Genomic DNA, 20,706 nt, shown 5'->3' on the forward strand with positions numbered 1-20,706 from the left:
TACTGAATTGAACGGGCTATAAGTAAACACATTTGTCATAAATCTATACTATTTTATAAAAATAAAAGTATCACTAAAATATTTCTGAGTCTTCTGTCGCCCATGCTGCAGTCCAGGCACGCTGCCTCAGCCCTGCTCCAGCCACAGGCAGCAGGCCCTCACACCCTTAACAGTACCAGTTTTGAAATCACGTTTATTTTGTTTCATCGTCACATGAACCAGTTTATATAAGCACCTAAGAAAGCTACCTATTTCCTGAAGTCCTTAATAAATGCAGTGCTGCATGGGGTGATAAAACGTAAGTGTAGGGGATTCTGTTAGCTGAGAAGAAGCACAGTCCCCATGAAGCTCCTGCTGGCAAACTGGGAATGTTCTGAGCTATAAATTTTATCCATCTTAACCTTATGCAAGACTGTCCAGTGTAGATATACCAGGAGCTGAGCCTGAGGTTTCTTAAATAGGTACCAACAAATATTGGTACTTATCAAACTAGGAATACAAAATAAAATCATACATTTCTTTAGGACAAAATGAATAAATAATCAAGTAACAATTCACAGCATCGTGTACCCATGAAGTATGGCCGTAATTGCAAAGAGTTGTATGGAAAAAAAATATCTTGAGGTTGTAGTGCTATGTTTATGTTAAAAGAGCAGAATGTCCTTGTAGTGACCCAAGATAGAGGAGCAAAATTACTGGCAATGTTTCAAAGTAATTTTCATTACTGTAGTAGAAAAACAATTCTAAGTCATATTTTGAATAACAAATTTGTTGGGTGAATATTTAGTGAATATTTTAGTTTAACTTTCATTTTGTTATTGTTGTTAGGAAAGGGGTGACATTTGAGTTTTAACTTTGGGGCAGCTTTTTTGCCATGGTACTATTTACATCATCTAAAAATAGATTCAGTCTTTGGCTTGAGCCACGTTAATGGAGTAACGAAATACACATTTTTAAATGAACACATTAACTTAAGAAAAAAACCCCAATCACTGTAAATCAACTGAGTTGATTTCCTCCACCATAGCTGACTTGTTCTGATTGATTATTAGGCCTACTGTGCTTTGGCATATGGCATACATAGCCTTTATTAAGCAGAATGCTTAATTGAATGAACGTGATTAGAAAGAGGCAATAAAATAAACGTGGACATACGTAATCTACTGGGTCAGTATCTAGAGTTCTTAGAAGTATATCTGTGCTTCTAGTTTATTACAATGCATCTATTTCCATGCTTTCAGACCTGTGAGTGCTTAGGCATGTGACTGCTTTCTCTACAAAGGAAGAGAAAAGGTCTCCATTTCTCCACCATCAGGTCCCTGGCCTGGCTTCAGAGCATGCTGCAGCCTCCTAACGAAGGATGAGTGCCCAGTTAGTTGTTAGGTATCTGTAGTCAGTCACTAAGCTATATCCTCGTGATTCCATTTGAACGCTGCTAAGCATGGCAATGTATTTCAGCTTGAGTGAAGATGTATGAAAATACCAGTCCTAGGAAGGTTTTGTAGGAAATGAGAGAAATAATGAGCAAAACCTCAGGGTAACATTCACAGAAAATATGGTGATTACCAAGTATTCTGTTACCTTTGCAACTGAGTTTATTGTGTGTTGCAGAAGGCAATACCCTGCATCTGATATTAAAACATAAAATACAAATCCCTCCCAAGTGGCATGATGCAGAGCTGATATGAGTACTAGTACTCTTAAACTGGTATTTATCACTCTATCTTAGAAACTTCCTTGTCTTGCAAGTTTGCCTCCTTAATCTAGTTATTTATTGCTCTTTGATTTTCTGTGGTTGCATATAGCTCTCCTGCTGGTCACACTGACAGAATTCTTTCCTATGCAAACAAACAAAAAAAAAGATTTAAATAGAATTGAATTGTACTCATGCTTTGTGCTTTGCTTCTCTGTCAGATTGGATTTTGCTCGCTGTCAGAAAGAAATAATCAAGTCAATTCATTATGGACAAATTTATCCTAACTCCTTTTGATGGATCTTATCTCCAACATGCTGCTTTCAGGGTGGCACTGTGCTTAAGACCAGTGCAAACCAGCATAAAGGCTGAACCTGCAGCACTTCTGACTTAGGGGAACGTGCAGACCCTAGTCTAATTTTGCTGATGTCTGTTGCTGAATTTAGAAGCACACAATAGCCACTATTAGAAAAGATCTGCTTTGGTAATGTTGGAAATAGTAGACTATTTAATACTTCCCATGCTAATTTCAAGATTTAGTGACAACAGCTCATTATTTACAGTGCTCAACATACCTGATAGGGGGAAATTCTTTTATTTTTCCTCCTCTTTACACAATAACGTTGCAGGAATAGATGTAATTTTTTTTAGAATAGAATTAATTTTTGGGGATATTAATTATTTGGCATGCTTTAGTATTTCACTCATGTCATATACAGACTTCAGGTTTTTTTTTTTTTAGAAGATAAGTTGGCATAAGTCAATTATGGTTAGAAATGGTACTACAGTACGTACACATATTACTGCCTCCTTCATCTTAGCTAGTGAGACCAAACCTTCTTGCTGATCCTCAAGCATGAAATGTAGGATTTCACAACAACAGTGTAAAAGAAATGGCTTTTTTTTTTTCTATGCTAATATATCACTAGCACTATCTTGCCTTTGAACAACTATGTCAATTTTTTCTTCTTATGGTGGATTCAGGATAATATTTCCCAGAGCTTCTCAGAGTTTGCGGTCACTCTGCAACTGTGTGGCTTCCTCTTGTTTAGCAAGTGACTTTGCTGCTGTAGAGCTGCATTTGTCACACAGATCTCTGATTTCTAGGAGACTTTCTTCCACAGCTTTTGCAAGCCTATCTGAAGATGTTTCTTTACAGTCTTTAAAGCTTGAAATGCAGAATAATATATGCTCTGGCTGAGGATTATAGCATGCCCCATAACCATCGGGCACCACAGGCCCGTAGCAGCAGAACATTTCCATAGTCGTTGGAACCTGGTTGCAGGGAGAAGGTAAGGAATAATTTCTCATTAATCAGAGCACCTGAAATCAGCTGCTTAGGAATGAGGAAAAAGATAAACAAATGCTTGAAACATAGCATTTGTGGTTGGTGACCATGCAGATAGCAGGGGGATTGAAATTAGATGATCATTAACCCTGGCCATCCCATGATTCTGTGATAGTGAATCCCCTCTGTAGAACTGCAGTTTCTTCAGAACTCTGGAGCTGATGCTTGGAAGGTAAAGGCTGTGATCTCAGTATGGAATTTGCCTGCTCTTTTTGTCTTCTGGTATTTAAAAACTGGCATTGTTTGAAGGGGAGATTATAATGCACGTCTTATTTCCATTTGCTGGACAGCTACAAGCTATGTCTCTGATAGGTGTGGAATTTCTAAGGCTGTATACAATTTTGATGAAGATCAAGATGCTTAGAACTTCTCTAAGATTTTCATTTTGTTAAGGTTATGTTAAACTTGTGGTGTGAAGAGTGTGATTGATTATAGAAAGTAGTATCATCCATCTCAATATTAATTTACATTCTAATTCTAATCTTCATTAAAAGTGATGCAGTGTAAAAGCGTATTTTAATACATTTGGGTGCTATATTTCTATTATCTCTCAATTTAATCATGGCATAATACAGGAATGAAACTGTTTCTACTGGAGAAAATAAAGGATGTGATAGAAATCTATGCTTCAGACTTTGTGTATATGGGCCTTCACAAATGACATTTGGCTTTTTAATGGTGTAGAACAAGCCATTAGTCCTGCTAATAGAGCCATAGAATTGTCAGATGAATTTGCTGTGCAACAGCCGAAGGCCATAAAGCTATTCACAAACACTCTTTGCTCACGGATAGTTTCCTGGAGAATTTATGTAGTAGTGTGTTGGTTACATTCACTCACGTCTCAAGCCTGCAAACATTATGACAAGATCAAATTACTTATTAAGGTTTTATGCTGCAGCATGATATTGTAAGTCTTTCTTGTTGCACAGATCCAATCTATGCTCTTGGGTTTGAGTTTCAGTAAATGAATTCTTATATGATTTTCTTCTTTCATTAGGACTGCTGCAATATGCAATTAAACATTTAATTTCTAGGATGTATGCAACAAAGGATATTTCCTTATTCAGAACATTAAATATAAGTAATGTTTGCTCTTGAATTATCTTAGTGTAGTGGTTCATAACTATAAATCCATAAATATCTAAAATGTCTGTAAATCTAAGATGCATATCTGCACTGTTTGCACAGAATAACTGCAGGCTCTTGAGGATTTTTAACGTGGCTCCTTTCAAAAATAAGATCTCCCCATAGTTCTTGGCTTTTCTTTGTCAGAGTGGCAGCCTGTCTGGCTTGGGGTTGTACAGTCTCTGGCATAAAGAATTCCCACTACAGTTTGCACCTTAGGGGAAGGAATAAAAGAAAGGCAATAGGAAGATGTGTAGCTTGGAAAGTGTAGGAATACCAAGCCCTTGTATGAATTTCACTGAATTTGTGTGTGTGTGTATTTCCAGAATTTCGAGGTAGGCCTTTGTGGTGTTGCAAGGGAAGTGATAACTTCAGTTAGTATTTACTGTGCTAATTGTGAAAAATGAGCCAAAACTGGATTAAATAGCTGGAGAATTTTGCAGGCTTCTTGGTGGCACTATTTTTTTCTCATTCTGTCGCTTTCATTGTGAGACACAGACTTTGGCAAATCAGTTACTCTTTGCTTAGTAAGTGAATAGGGAAAAACTTACCTGGCTGGTTGAGAGGATGAACCTATTGCTTGTCAAATACGTCTCATCTGTAAAGATCTCTGGCAGTTCCTTGAAGTGTTCTCGTGCCACCTCTCTCAGTCCTAGTAGGTGATTGTCTATTGCCATTCCAGTAATAGCCTGTGTACAACATAATAGACACCAGCATTCAGCTGAGTATGGAGATGCATTCCTGGCTGTTGCTGCCTTGTTTTCTGATTGATGAACTTAGTTTGAGTAATGTAATGCCTGTAATGTTCAGATATTACTTGGAGTGTATATGTTGTTGATGCTCAATAGCTAGGTGTTCATGAGGTGCTTTGAAGTTGTCAAAATTAGGAAGGGGATAATCTACAGATATATTATGTGCTGATGTTATCTGGAGTTCTAGATGCTCATCGTTTCCCAGAACAGAATAACATGGAGTGGACTTCCAAAGTTGCTGAAGGGAGCATAGGAGACAACAGAAATCTCTAAGTGTGTTTTGGAATTGGCTGTGCATCACTTGGGTTATATTTCAAAGAGGAAAGCTCCACGATGCTTCCAAATGACATCAGGATAACCTTTTGATGCCTTGCAGCGTGGGTCTCACTCTAGAAGTATATATCATTCAATGAAAGTAGATCCAAAGATCTAGTAGATGTCTACTAGCAGATTTATTAGGAACAACTTAAATTGGAAGGGACATCTGTAATCTTTCTGTTTCACCTCTGTGTAGGGCCAGTATGAAAGCATCCTGTTTCAAGTAGAGAATGGTTAGATCTACCAGTGTTCTATCACAGTCTACTAGCATCTCCAACCAGTTGAGGATTAGGATTAGGGATGCAAAAGTCTTCTATATTTAACTGACTGCTCAAGTGCTCCAATTCCCCTTCTCCTGGGGTTTCATTGCAGAGCTGAATTATCTCAGGGGCAGCCCTTATTTTAGCCTTTGTTGACATGAGACAACTGAAAACAACAGATGTGGAACAGCACAGAGAACATGCTGGTGGCCAACTCCTGAGAACTAACCACTCTGAGCCTGAAGTAAGCCTCTCTGGGAGCTTACCGTGCTTGGGTTTCTGTGTTTTATCCAGCTATCTAGCACTATAGATTTTAGAGAATTCGATTAACTTTAACAGTTTTTGCTTGATAGAAAATGTGAGTTGAAGAGGCCAGTGGTATCACAAGTCAGTAGAGGGAGCAGACAGACAAACAGTCAAACATGACATTTCCAGGAATTTGTTCCTTTAGAAAACCAAGTCAAAATTTTGGCATCCGAAGAATAGCATTCAGCTGCTCCAAGCAGGCAGGAATTGTCTCAGATGCTCGTTCAGTTTGGGCTTACTCTTGCTGGTGAGTGCATGGATTGTAAGGATGGAGCTTTAGCTTTTGGTGGGAGGCTGATCTCACACAAGAAGGAAATGCATGGCAAGGGATGTTGTGCTACACTGAGAGCAAAGCAGATACCCCTTGCAACAAGAGAAATAAGCAACCTGAGAGAGAAGTTAGGATTTAAAAGAGAACATGAGCTTACTTCCCCTCTTGAGGGGAGAATTAATATATAACAAAAATCACTAGCTTGTTCTTGAGGGGAGAATAGTTTCAAACAGCAATAAGTGCCTGAAACATGGGGCTGGGAGTGCATAATTTTGTTTGCTTTATTAAGGAGTAGGCACCCATTGGTAAAGGGTCCATTTGTTCATCAGCCCAGATGAAGCAAGGATGCTGCAAAAGGTAGCATATATCAAGGCAGTGCTTACGTTGTTTTTCCCATAGAGGAAAACTGACTTGATAATCAAAGGAAATATTTTGCTATCACACAAGATTTATAAGGCTGTTAGCAATGACATTTTTGCAACATAGATCAATGTCATGTCTGAAGAGAGGCCGAGACAGGCTAACAAAATAAACCGTGAGTCAACGCATTGGAAAAAACTGTGCTAAATTGAATTTTAGAGCTCCACATTTAAGATAGCAATGCTACTAGTAAGCCCTAACAAGGGGAAATAAAATCATTAAATTGCTTTTTGCTTTATGAAGTAGACTTTTTTTGTTTGTTTTTCTTAGGAAAAGTCTGTTATACCCAATTTAGTCAGACCGTGGAAGCCTTGCCCTCAGTTTAAAGACACATCAATTAAATTCTGACAAAGAAAGGGGAGCTTGATGAAACACCCAGAAGTATTTTTAAATTAAAAGATAAATTAATTTTCTTATGGTGATTTTAGTATTTTCCTATAAGCTATATTTGAGGCTCAATTTTATAGCATTTTCTTGAACTGAAAAGATTTGGAGGGAGGATTTGTAGGAAATAAACACTTTTAAAGCAGAAAGATACAGAAACTCTATTGGTTGTGACCTACAGTACCTTGTGTTCATTGTGCAATTATACTGAGATCATTCAGGTGAGACAGTTACCCTAAGGTAAGTGTTGTCTCTGTTTTAGAGGTAATTGTTGAGTCTCAGCTTCAAAATGCAGTCTCTTAGCACTGAAGCTAAAACTACTTTTCTTTCCAGCTTCTTTAATTTCACAATCCTAGGAACAAATACTACCTTACAGCAACATTTCACCTCTCCAGTGCTCTGAGCATATCTCTGGAAGTTAATGATTTCTTGAACATTATGAGTATTTAATCAGCAATCAGCAATGTGGGTTTGTTAGGCAGTGATCTGAGGCAAAATCATGGGTAGGAAATTCACTTAACACAGCTGGTTATTAACACTTATTAATTTCATGAGTGGTTCGACTGGGCTCTTCATAGAGCAAGTCTGTGCTTTGTCTTGGCACGAAATGATACAAAACATTACTTAAGCTGAATTGTCTCATTTTTAATCAGCAGAAAAAGAAAATGAGTTGTTTTTGATACTAAACTGATTTAATCATTGGAAGGTTCTTCTTTCTTTTGTTAAACACACTGCACTCAGATTTTTAAAAAAGAGCTTAGTCTAATTATTTCCTCATTGTTGATTATATTGTTATAAATTACACTTTGGGTCTGCTTTCCAGTACATCCAGTACAAGTCCATCTAATGAGCTGTGTTCCCAGCTTCTGGTCACAGATTTAATCCAAGTGACTGCTTTTGTCAGCTGAGGATCAAGTCCCAGATAAGGACCTCTCACCTCTAGGGAAGAGAAACCTACAGAAATGCACAGTTGGTTCTGAGGAGGGCAGGAAGCTTCCAATGCTTTACAGCCCTCGTGAGCTTACGTGTAATGCTATAGCTTATGGGTCTGAGTACCTGTAAATTTGGAGGATCTAGATTTTGCAATTGCAGTTCTGTTGCTTACGTGTTACACAGCAGTGAAGTCAGTTGCTTTTACGCCTTCCTTACTTTTTGCTTGATAAGTTGTTCCATTGCTTCTTCAACTTAGAATAGCATATTGCCACTTCTCTTGGCTATCTGCATAGATAATATTTCATGATGGCCCCAAGGAGCTTATTATATAAAAGTTTATCTCATTTGAGTAGTGTTCTATTTTGCAAATCCTTCAATAGTTATTTTTTAAAAATCCACAGTAAATACCAACAATATAAACTGAACAACAGCAAAAAACCTTGGCTATGTTTTGATTGCATTCTCTTTAAAGCCACTTTTGCACTGTTAGTTCGTACAGTGCAAAGCTTAATGGAATCCTAATTCATGGCTGAGACTTCTAACTATGACACTAATACAAATAATGTTTGACAGATGCTCATTCCCCATGAATACGATGGATGCAGAGTGCTATGTTCCATGAAAGTTCAAGATAAGTGAGCTAATGTGCAAGAGTGGAGGCTTGCCACTAAGTTTTCTATACGGTTTTGTTGTTTTCTTTTCCAGGAGGTGTTTCTTAAGTAAGATTGGTCAAATATGGCTTTTTGGAGGGTGTCATGAGAAATTTTCCTGTGACATGGTATTTTTGTATTTTGAGATATGCATGCTTTCTTACGAAGTTAATGATTGTATCTTCATACTTCAATTGGAAGGTAAAAAGAAGTTCTTAATCAGACAAAGCAGCATTTTACTTACCAAAATAGTGTAATTAGTTTGAGCCGCAATTGCATCCTTAAATCTCTGCATCTTCTCAGAATCCTGTTGGGGGAATTGAAATACATCTCTTATTGCCTGAACTCTCAAAGAGGTTCGTATCTTCCATCATTTAACCTGCAGCCAAACAGCAGGCACTCTCAAATGTCCTTTGCTCCTTGCTCAGGTATTCCTTTCAACTGAAAAGCCAAAAGGATTTGGTGTCCTACTCAGTAACCATGTATGGTTGTGCAAGGGCTGAACGAGGGAATTGGTGGTCATTTGTTTGAGGCCAGAGCAAGATTTGCGGTTCCTTTCAATGGATTTTGGGCATGTAGATTATTACTAATTGAATTGTTGCATCTGAAGTAAGAAAATAATTTCTTAATGTAATTCAGCGTTTTCAGAACAGCTGGGCATCTCTTCCAAAATGCTTTATTTGGACAATGACAGTGATATTAATGCAAACCATTACTTGTATTTTACTAGCTGGTAAAAAAAAAAATTACTCCCGTGTGTGAAAAGGCATCTAGGATTTTTCAAGGCTGTTCTACCCTCCATATATGTCTCAAATTTCAGATAACAGGCTAGTAAATTTTGAGTCCTGTCAAAAGTCAGGCTTTCATGCTTAAGAAATGCTGCCCTGCTGTACATCAAGGCAGAAGATGCAACACTGGGAGACCCTGAAACAGCCAGAAGAGACCAGGTCTGGAGATGAACAGGGGGCCTTCAGCTCCTATGGACGATAAATGGTCTTGTTAACAAAGAATTCATTTTAGAAGCAATTCAAGGCCACCATCAGGGACCTTCGAAGTACAGAGGCTGATATTTTTTTTCATAGGGCTGGAGCCAGGCCTTAGTTCCTTTATACAGATTAAATTACCACATGCAGTCTTTAAATCTGATTAATTTACAGCTAGTCAAGCAATCTCTGCAGTGTCAGATGCTGCCTCTTTTACAGCAAGTGTCAAAAGCATGAGATATTTCTCCTGCTAGAGAATCAATCTGACTTGATCAATCTTTGGTGACTGTTCAAGCTATCATTTGAAGATAATTTTTATTAGCATTGGATAGAAAAATATTTTTAACTTGATTTGGATTAATGGCTATTAGCAAACAATATTCTGTGGAGTCCAAGGCTACTTAAACCAAGTGATGCATCTCTTTATCCAAAAAAATACCAGAATTAACCCCATCACGTCCAGAAGCATTCTGCAGATCTAAAGAAATCATCTCAAAATAGTTACATGAGTTTTGTTTCTAGTGGTTCTATGACCATCATAAGTGTTTTGGGTGCTAAAATCAAATCAAAGATTTCTGTATTCTTGAAGGTTGTGGGAAAGAACAATTGTCAGCCAGTTCAAATGCCCTTTGCATCTCTCAATATACAAGGAGTCAATGGATTGGCTTGCATTATACTTGTGGTTTTTTTGGTGTTGTGTTGTTTTTGGTTTTTTTTTTTTCTTTTTTTTCTTTTTCTTTTTTTCCCAGGAGAAATGGAGCATTATCCTCCCTATTACCCTTCCTATTTGCTACTGCTAAAGCATGAAATATAAAGATTTAGAGGGTAAGACTGAGCTCCTCCTAGATTGGCTTGACATTTTTCTGCTTGTTTGTTTGAAGCAGTAGAGCTCAGGATGCTGTTAAATATTGGCACAGTCTTACCTTTGAGTGGTAAAACAGTGGGAAATGCTGAAGCTTTGGGAGAACTGCAGAAGTCGTTAAGTTTTGGAGCAAGGATGTTGGAAAGAGGTTGTTGGAGAGAACAAGGATCTGGCAAAAACATAGCAGGAGCAGACTGGCTCCTTCTAGGAGTGTAGACGTGCTGGGGTTGCAGCTGGGCACCCAAATGCGGAGGGAAATGTTTAAAGTTGGCAGCAGCTTCTGATGGAGTACCAGAAAGAGCTGTGTTGTGGGCAGTCAGACAGGACACTGATAACAAATCAGCCTTTTCTTGCAAATTACATGCTGGTCACTATTATGTGTAATAGCATGGTCACGTTCTGCCCTGAATTACTCACTCAGCAGAGGACATTACCTCTGCTCTCCTTTAAGCTGTTGTTATAACATGGAAACTGTTCAAGTTGTCTTCATCAATAGCTAAATTCTAGATATAGGAACCAGAAGGAGATTGAAAAAGCCATGGAACGGTGACTACTTCTCTGGACAATTTTTCCCCTCATCCTCCAGGGTGTTAGAGCTTGGTTTACATTGTTTCAGTAATTTATGCTTAATCTACAGCCCAGCAATGTTTCTACTGAGGCCACGCTAGATATTGCAGAACAGCTAGATTGGTTTTTTCTCTGCAAAATAGTTTAGGCTGTGGCTGCTTGTTGCATCCAAACAGCCACCTGGAAATTCCCTGTACAGCAGTGAAGTGCAATGAGTGGAAGTGGCACACAGAGAGATGCTGAGGGAGGCTCTGCAGGGATGATGAGCACAGAGCTATTCAGGCAGCTATAGTTTCAGCTCTGTCAGCTGCACCTCTTTGCACAGCCATCTAACGTACAGAGTACTCATGCTCCTGGAAAACAGATGGTAGCACCTCAAAGAAAGGTAACAATTTTTATTTTTGCAGAGTGATGTCAGGACAGTTTGGAGCGTTGTTTTATTATGCTTTTTTTTTTTATCATGAAAGCTTTTCCATTGTGAGAGTTCAGCCCTCCTGGAGATCCCAGAATATTATGTGTATGAGGCAGAAACGTGACTTCAAAATCAAAAAGATGAGCTACAACATATCCACAGGAATGAAAACATGTGAATTATTCCACACTGCACATTGTGACCTGCTATCTGCTGCTGCAGGGGAGCAGCCAGACATTTCTCCTGGAGTCATGCTATGATGGCCATGAGGTTTCCATGTTTAGCCTAGATATTTGGACTTTGTGATGGATCATTTGGACGGCAATATTAAGTCTAATATCAGATGTTTTGTTTGTTTCAGTGTCATGTCTAGGCCTTTGAATCCTTTGTATGCTCAGCTAAATAAATAAATATTCAGATTAACAGTCGGTTTGCACAAAGAGCAAAATCCTGTGAGAGCAGTTGCTCTGCGCTATTCTTTTATGTTCTCAGCTAACAGTTAAAATGTGAGAGATTGGGAATCACAAATGTATTTACTTGCTTAGGGTTTTGTTAGGGAAAGCAGAAGGAGCCAGACCAACATACCGACAGAGCTGGCTTGTCATCAACCATTGCTTTCACAAAAGCAAATGCTTCTGACGTAGCAGACCTAATATTATCAACTCTGCCCTCATCAAATCGGCGTATGGAAGCGCTTTCATAAGTAGGGACAAGCCTCCTGTGGCACCTGAGAGAACAAAGTAAAAAAAATCCAAGGAATAATTATTTTCAAGGCATCATAAAGATTAAAAGAAACACGGGCTTCGTAAATTTTATTGTTACGGGCATGATTTAATATTTTATATAGTATTCATCTTAGTGCTGATAGAATTGTATAAGAAACTTAAAAAAGATGAATGCTCACTCCTCTCTAATATGAGGAGCTGCATACAGCTGTTCATGTTTTAGTTATGCATTGCCAGTAAAAAAAAATTACTTGCTGTGTGAAAGCAAAGCTAGTAAAACTAAAATCTATGGAAACATCTCAAGGAATGTTTTATTTGTACTGCATCATAAAATAATTGTCTAATTAATCACAGGAGTGAAATACGCTTTATTTACAAACTCAGTGCGACAGTGAGGAAAGCAATAGGAGAAAAGCACATTTTTTTGAGACTGAGCTGGGATGAAAGCCTGCATTACAAATAGAACACAGGTTGTTGTTTATTTTGGAACCAGTTGTGGAGCTACCATGCCTTGCTTCAGGAGACCTACTGTGTTTTACATACTTCTTGTTGAGTCAGGAGATTCAGTTATAAGGTTTGTTGTTGTTGTTGTTTCTTTCATTTGTAAATATGTGAAATTTAAATTGTAGCTCAGATCCAGATGAAAATCTTAGACCAGGCTGTTGCTGGAGTTCGGTTAATGGAATATGGACAATGGGTGTTTAACAAATGTTTATAGATACACAAAATGTGTTAGGCATCTGTTCATTTTGGCTATGCAAAGACCGCTTCAGGATTTAATTTGACATGATAAATAATTATTTGTGTAATAGGCTGTTCTGCAGGAAGCCATGCAACCAATCTCTAGCCTGGCCTGTTAGCTGTTCTGACAATGTGGAAAGCAGATTTTAACTTTGATACCATGGAAATTAGAAGATATTATCAAATCTTGGGATGCCTCTGGAGAAGGAAGTAGAAGTAGTTACTGCTTTGTGTAGGAACTCTGATCTGAAATTCTGTTGTAGTGTTATTTTCCTGTGGACACTTAACCCTTTGCATATATATGCAGTGAGCTATGAGTTATTGCCACGTTTCCTTCCAAGCTATCCACAATGGCAAGGAGGTGGTACTAACATAGGGACTTAGACTTCATTCCTGCCTCTGTCTTCCAATCCCTGCTACATCTTCTTGCCTCTTTCTCTGTGCCTAAGACAACTGTAGGGATGTTGAAAGAGAGGTGGGGTGACAGGGAAGGGAGCATGAAATGGAATGAAAGAAAGGAGAACTCTGGCTCAGAACTGCATTGTAATTTCTGTTCTACCATTGTTAGGCAAGATTATTCATTTCCATGCAGGAGGCATTTTTTGGCTACTGAGAAAATAGTGAACACCCTGAATAAACAACTGCGAGTTCTCTTGTTCTTATGGTTTGAATTAACCTTACCTGTAAAATGCCAGCTGCAGTGCTACTTGAATGTAGGCATCTGGGCTGGTCTTCTGCTTCTTAATAAACTCCTTTCCATAATTCACAAACTTGTAGGCAATAAAGTCCAGATTTTTTACTATCCTGGAAAACAAGCAGAAGCAGTTAACGGGGGGAGATGCAAGACTCATGTTCCATTTCACAGTGTAGTTAAAGCCTGGAGAACAGTTCCTGCTGTATCCACAGAGGTGAGAGGGCTCCTGCTCTGCAGGCAGTCCTGGCCTTTGGTAACTTATTCCTAGCAGTCACAGTTATTCATATGAGTTCTAGACTGGGCTTGTAATCTGCAGCCTTAATGTGAAACTGCGGTGCTCAAGTCCTTTTGTTCATGTTTTAAATGGTTTTAAACTAAGATGGGGAGGTTTAGGCTAGATATTAGGAGGAAGTCTTTCACACAGAGGGTGGTGACACACTGGAACAGGTTGCCCAAGGAGGTTGTGGATGCCCCATCCCTGGAGGCATTCAGGGCAAGGCTGGAATTGGCTCTGGGCAGCCTGGTCTGGTAGTTGACCAACCCTGCACATAGCAGGTTGAAATTAGGTGATCACTGTGGTCCTTTTCAACCCAGGCCATTCTATGACTCGTGATTTTATGTCTGCTACCTAGGTTAATTCTCTACAAGGACTCCATTTCAGCATGCACGCTGAAATGGACGCTTCTGGTCTAAATGATTTGAAAAAAAGTCTCTCCTTGCCCTTTCTCCCCTGCCCCAGGTCATGCAAATCTCTTACAGTTTGGAAAGACCATCGGAAGAATTAACCTTTGTAGGAGCAACACGTGTATTTGTTGGATGTGAACAAACAACATTATTGAATTCAAATTGCTTATTCAAATCAGTTGTAGTCTACTGTCCCACATATATATATATATTCCCATTGCCTTGGCCTCTGTTTTGTCAGGTCAAACCCATAAAATACACCCATATAAATAGAGGACCTGTATTATTTGCATCCTGTGCAAATGGGACTCTTTTTTTCTTTTTTTTTTTTTTTTTTTTTTTCTTTTCCTCTTGATGTTTATCTTCCCTAATATTTACATGACAGCAGAATGATAGTAGTGCAATTCCAGAATACCATGAAGTAGCCTCTGCCTGTAAGGGTGCTGTCCTGCAAGGAGATGATATGTGTGCTTGTGCTGGGTATTTAAGGGAAGAGGAAGAGGAGCAGGGAGAGAAAAACCATTCTTGAACAAACCATGTTGGATAGTTCCCAGCTTGCAGACATTGCTGAAAAAGTGAGGAATGTGTCCTACCTTTGGAGTTTTTCTGCTGATGATGCCAAGTGTGCCTGAATTTCAGGGGAGCATTTCCATCTTAATCTCCGTGGAGCAGGAAGCTCACTTACTGAATCGGCTCGGAGTAATTTCTTGGTGCTTTCTTTCCTATTAGTACGTGAGGAAGAAATGGCATTAAGGTCACGGTAACAGTCTGCTTGTCAAATGTGGCTTTTTTAGTGGGTAATTTACTAGCAGGACTTAGTGGCTCTTTGCTCCGGGGGAAATTGCAGCTGTCGGAAACTTCCTGGGGCTACCGCAAGAACAGTACTGGTACTAAAAGGGGACTCACATGTGCTTGAGCAGGTGTTCTGTGCACTGCACCAGTACGATGCCATCAAAAGGGGAATGTTCACACACGGTGCCACAGACTCCATCTCTTCCTACCACAAACTGCAAGACATGTGATGAACAAATCATGCTGAGGGTATGTTACCAACAGCAACCTAAAAGGTGAAGTTTTTAGGCAACCTAAAAAGTGACGTTGTCATTCTTCTGTGGTTTTCTTATTGCTCACACTAGGTACTTCCTTGACTTGCAGATGCTTATAGTGTGAGACCGTCTTGTTCTGTGAATGATATTGTGCTGGGTCCCTTTCATGCTGAACTGAGTCTCATAAAAATGTGAACTTCAATAAAATCCCTTGGAATCTGGAAATTGGATTTATCATCTGCTTTATGGTAAAGAAAACCCCAGTTGCCAAAAAAAAAACCCAGCACAACAGCGTAAGGTTCTGCTTGATTTGAAAGCAATGCAACATTTTACCCAGGAGTTCTCCTAGGGATACATTTTATTAAAAATGTCATATCAAATGAGCAAGCTTGTTCTTACTTGATAGCTTTCTCATAGCCTGCTTTGCTACCCTCCTTCCTCTTTACCTGTTTTGTGGTCCTTCCTTCATTTCCCTCTCATTTCCCTCTCCCTCTGCTCTCTGCCCCAGCCCTGGATGCTGACATCACTTCCAGCTCTTCCCTATGTGCTTCCAAGTGTTCCCTTCCACAAAGATGACTGGAGATCTTCACCATGTGCAATATCATAGTACTGTGAGGTTTTTACCTGCATAGGTTTGTCGTACCAACGATTGGCACCATTTTTATGGTAGCCTCCTCCATGTAGCAGTTGCAATGCCATGTTTGTGTCGTTGAGTTCCACCCCACTTGGGCTGTCCAGGCACACCAGGCAAATACATCGTTCAATCATGTCAAGAGAGTCGCGATTAGTGGAGTCTAGGGATAAAAGAGCAAAACGTTCACCTATTCTTACCTGTAGTGCAGGACTGGCCAGGAACCTTGCAGGCTTGGGCAGTATTAATGATCTGACCTGACTGCTGCTCTGATCAGCAGCGTATAAACTCGGTGCAAGGAAACATTACATCAAGACGTTAATTCATGTTTTAAATTGTTTCTGTGACTCTTTCATGCGATTCAATAATATTCACTTTCTTTTTCTGCCTCTAGTTTTCTGAATTTCTCATTTGCTGTAAGCAAAGGAAGGTTACTTGATTTGTACATAACAGTGAGAGAGAGGAAAGGTGCAAAATGGAGAGTTTCAGTGCTTGTGCCACACTGCTCTGCTATGGAGCAGTAGGACCCATGCTGTTTTTGTGCTGTTTTCATGTTAAAACTTTTTTCAGGACAAGGAACAGTACAGAATGCTGCTGTTGCATTTAAAACCTTCTTCTGTTTCCTGTCATTGATGTTTTATTGTTGCAAAGTAAGTAATCCCTGGATTGAGTATGTTGCCATTATCACATGGGAAAAGAAACATCCATCAATCAGGCTGTGAGATTTAATTTTTGGTCATAGTACTGTTCAAATTGCATGTTGCTACCTTTCACTTCCCCTCTATCACTTGAGTGCTTCTGAATAATATATTACTTTTCCAACTTCTTCTGTTTCTTTTTCTTGTCCTATCTCACTTGCTTCTATGGGTAGAGCAATTTCAAAATGTACGTATGTTTAGGTTTTGCAAATATGGAAAGCATGTTTCAAAACAAGAAAAAAATGTACCTTTGGAAATGAGTGATGTTGGTTAGTGAGGAGCTGGAAAGAAATATGTGCTTGATATCCTCCAGGGTCAGATGCAGTATAGTGGAAAAGAGCACAAATGTGAGAAAAGGAAAGATAAGAAATAGCAGTGCTCTGAAGGAAGAAGAGGGCTGTGACCTCTTACAGGTTATGGAAAGATGATATCTGTTGGTCTAACTTACGGGGTACGTGGGTAGCCTGAACTTTCTGCACCAGATGCTGGTGGTCTGTCTCCCCACATCACATAGAACACTGATGCTTCTGTGAATTGTCTTCAAAGGCATTCAGAAGACTTATAAGGGATAATATGTCTCCCTGTGCTCTTGGCCATAAAGTTCTTTTAGTATATGACACTTACTGGGCTGAGAGTAATTGTGTTTATTCCACTGATGCTCTGAGTCCACAAATGCAAAGACTGAGAAGATCTGCATGAATGGAAGTTGCTCTGTGTATCTTAGCTGCTGGTATTTGTGGACTTAGAGGAAAATCTGGGTGGTGACTTACAAACTGCTCACAATTTGATCAGTGTCTCGCTTTCTGTTATCTAATGACTTTATAGATACTGCATTGTGGCTGCTGCCCACACTTCATTGACAGACACAAAGCCCTTTTTCTGACATATGACTTCAGGGTAGCTTGACTCTAGGTATTAGAGTGAATAAAATTCAGATCAGATCTGTTAAAAGCAGAAAAGTAGTGAAAAGATGTTCTTTCAAGAAAAAATATGCTCAGAGAATGGATCAAACACAGACAAAATTATGACATAGAGCAGACAATGAACTGCACAAGAACTCATGAACCATGACTTGGGATGCAAAATAAATATTTCAGAAAGAGTTGAATCCGAAGACCATACAATAGCTTGAGTAGAAGGGACCAGAGTAACACCTGAACCCCTGGAAGACATTTCTTTTCTTTGGTTCTTTCTAATGCACATAACTGACTTGGCCAATCAGCTTTTGCTTTGTTGGGGTTTTGGGATTAAAAAGGGGAAAAAAAAAGAAAAAAAAAGAAAAAAAAAAAAAAAAAGAAGAGACGATCTGGATCAAATTCAGATGTGATACTCAAAGTACAGCAGCCCCTATTGCTGTATGAATTCACGTCCTCTGCTTTGAAGGTTAGTTTGGGTTTGTTCTGCAGTCTGAGTGCAGTAAAAACACTCACTGTGTTTGTAAAACAACAGTTGCTGGGATCATTAGGAAGGCTGCTTCAAAAGAAATGTCTCTTGCTCTTCTATATTGACTCACGGCATCAGAGGTGGATGTTGGTGGGATGGCAGTAGAGGTTGAACCTTCCCATCAGTATTCCATTATGTGCTGTTGCTGTGTGACAGATGGCAGCAGAGGGGCATTCTGACAGAATGGTGTCTGATATGGAAGTGTGTATGAAGCTAAGGTGTGGAATTGAATTCATCCACGTGGAAAAAGATGGCAGTCATTGACATTCATCGATGCTTTCTGAGCATTTACAGAGACCTAACAGGGGATGTGAGTACAGTGAGGCCATGGGCTCATGTGTTTCAGCAGTGGCAACTGTGATGTGAAAGATGGGTCCTGGATGGCCATGCAGATTTTTCAGCAGGCTCTTGCTCATTGCTGGCAAAAAAACATAGCTAATGCTGCTGACTATGGTGAAAATAGTGTTTTGTAGCTGAGAATTTGCTCCATTAGACAGCGTTATTTTTCTCTTTGTTTCTATGAAATAAATAGGGGGCATTACTTTCAGAGCAACCTGTGTACTGCTCCTTCGAAACCTTCTAAGAAGACCTATCCTCTGCTAATGGGTTTATGCAGATCCATGTAAATGTCCCCTTTATAAGCTCTGCAAGTTCAAGTATTCATTCCTGAGTGGCCCTGTCTTTCCTTGCCCAGTGCAGAACCATTGCAATTGTGCTGTAATAGTCACTACTGAAGAACCTGTGTTTTTTTTCAGCTGCTTAGCTAAGTTGGTTAATTTCATCACTGAAATGAATAGTTTGACAAATGCCAAGTAATCCAGAATCAACATAGCAAGTTTCACTAGTTTTGTTGTTTTGTTGTTTTTTTTTTGCTTTTTTTTCCCCTTACAATGATGATGGATTGCAAACATTATTTAGCTGCAAGTGTGAAGGTATTCACTGTTTTACCTGAAAGTGTGCCCTGAAAATAAATTATTAGGTGTTTACCTGGGCTTTCATTAAAATGCAGGAATCTTCCTTTCTCCTGTTTTAAATATATATATATATATGTTTAAATATATACAGGATATACATACATAAGGATGTATATATATATATATGAGGAGAAAAAAGCCTGAAGATGAAACCTGTATCACATTACAAGCTTAGACAGTGAAAAACAAATAACACTACGTTTAAAAATCTCATTTTGTTTTGCTCTCTGCACAGTGAAATTGCCTCACAGAATTACTGTCTGTGTAGACAACTTTTCAGTTCCAAGTAACAGAGAAACTAGCATGGATTAATACAGTGGTGAAAAATCACTACTCTTTTTGGCTTTGGATTTACTCTGTTGAATTCACTGACTCACAAAATTGAGTTCACTGACTGCAAGTTTGGTATTTGTTATAACAACTAGTAATTTTATTGTCTTGCTAGAAGTACATTGTAATCAAAGGATGAGTTATTTGATGTGAGTGCAAGGCAGTAAAAAGAGATAAAATGGTAGGTGTGAAATGGAAAGAGTGTCCTCGCTATATAAGCGAAAGGAAGATGCCTGTTGTCTTTTAACCTAGGCTAAACATGTACAGTGAGTGGAAATCGGAAACAAGAAATGGACATGAGAATAAAATGAGCAGGCATATGATGAAGGGTAAAATGTTTATGATCTAAAGAAAGCAAGGTTATCTGTTGTTGTGCTTTTTTTTTTTTTTTTAATGCTTCCATTTTCTAAGGCTCTGACTACAGGCTTGTTGCAGCTGGTGATATTTCATTGGAATACTTCTGTGGAATTCAGTGGTTACAACTTTAATGATGATTACCATCCAAAATAGAGCTTAGGTATTCATCTCTTGTATCTATTGATTAGAATACAAATTAACCTCTAGAGAGACCACAACAAGCTGGAAATCCTCTGTTCTTTAAAAATACATGAAATGAATTTCACAGAATGGCTTGAATCAAAGAATGGCTTACGTTGTAAAGGACCTCAAGGATCATCAGCTCCAACCGCCATTTCTGCCATGAAGAATCCCTGTGATTTAGGATTTTAGGATATATAATGTTTTGTGAAGAAATTGGACACTGACTTCAGTTTCACATTAATTCACCCTACTTATGACGTGTCAGCACTCGTGATCTCAGAGAAGCTACGACCCTGAGGAAATATTCTCTGGCTAGAAAGAACATTTAGAAGAGAATTCTGAATTGTACAATCAGTTTTTTCCTTTATGTCATTCACAGTATCTGTATATCAAAACATTTAAGTATTGAACTGAGTAGGAGAAGAAAAGAGAGGAGGTAGTTTTGAGTTTTAATGCTGTTTGTTCAAAATTATGACTATCATCTTTAAGGGCAGAAGATGCTAATGCAGATAGAGGGGCTGGCTTTTACTTGGGTAACACTTTTGTGTGTCATCAGGAGCTGGACTCCACCAGGAAAATGCATGCAAATCTGAATTTGCACATACAGTGGCAGCAGAATGGTGTCTGCATGGTTTTCAGCTCTTCAAGGGGTAAGATGTGGGGAAGCACACCCATGGGGGCTGGTGTTTTTGAAGGTTCCTCTTCTAGCCTTGGCTAACATTCTAAGTTACTTGCTGTGTAGCTCCCCTGTGATGTTGACTTAACCACACCATGTCTGCCATTTTGGGATATTTCTTTCAGATAAATTGGACCTTTTTATTCTGCTTATTATTTGGGAAGTACAACAAGCAAATGTTTTGCTGAATGGGCGAACAGAGAAGCGTGGAACTCCTGATAGTGAGAGCTCTGCTAGCAG

The 20,706-nt window shown here is 39.0% G+C and overlaps 1 protein-coding gene across 1 annotated transcript in view; it reads right to left on the minus strand.

Annotated features, from left to right (window-relative positions):
• Nucleotides 1–2,698: 2,698 nt before the first annotated feature.
• The window catches only part of CHAT (choline O-acetyltransferase), a 33,971-nt gene continuing 15,963 nt past the window's right edge, over nt 2,699–20,706 (minus strand). The window contains exons 8-15 of the mRNA XM_052677802.1: nt 15,799–15,968; nt 15,035–15,135; nt 14,722–14,850; nt 13,432–13,554; nt 11,870–12,011; nt 8,705–8,767; nt 4,718–4,855; nt 2,699–2,968 (exon numbers count right to left, since the gene is read on the minus strand). Of these exons, the coding sequence (XP_052533762.1) occupies nt 2,699–2,968; nt 4,718–4,855; nt 8,705–8,767; nt 11,870–12,011; nt 13,432–13,554; nt 14,722–14,850; nt 15,035–15,135; nt 15,799–15,968 (1,136 nt within the window). The remainder of the gene's footprint in view (nt 2,969–4,717; nt 4,856–8,704; nt 8,768–11,869; nt 12,012–13,431; nt 13,555–14,721; nt 14,851–15,034; nt 15,136–15,798; nt 15,969–20,706) is intronic.

Source organism: Tympanuchus pallidicinctus, unplaced genomic scaffold (assembly GCF_026119805.1).
Source record: "Tympanuchus pallidicinctus isolate F22 unplaced genomic scaffold, pur_lepc_1.0 scaffold16, whole genome shotgun sequence".
Lineage (NCBI taxonomy): Eukaryota > Metazoa > Chordata > Aves > Galliformes > Phasianidae > Tympanuchus > Tympanuchus pallidicinctus.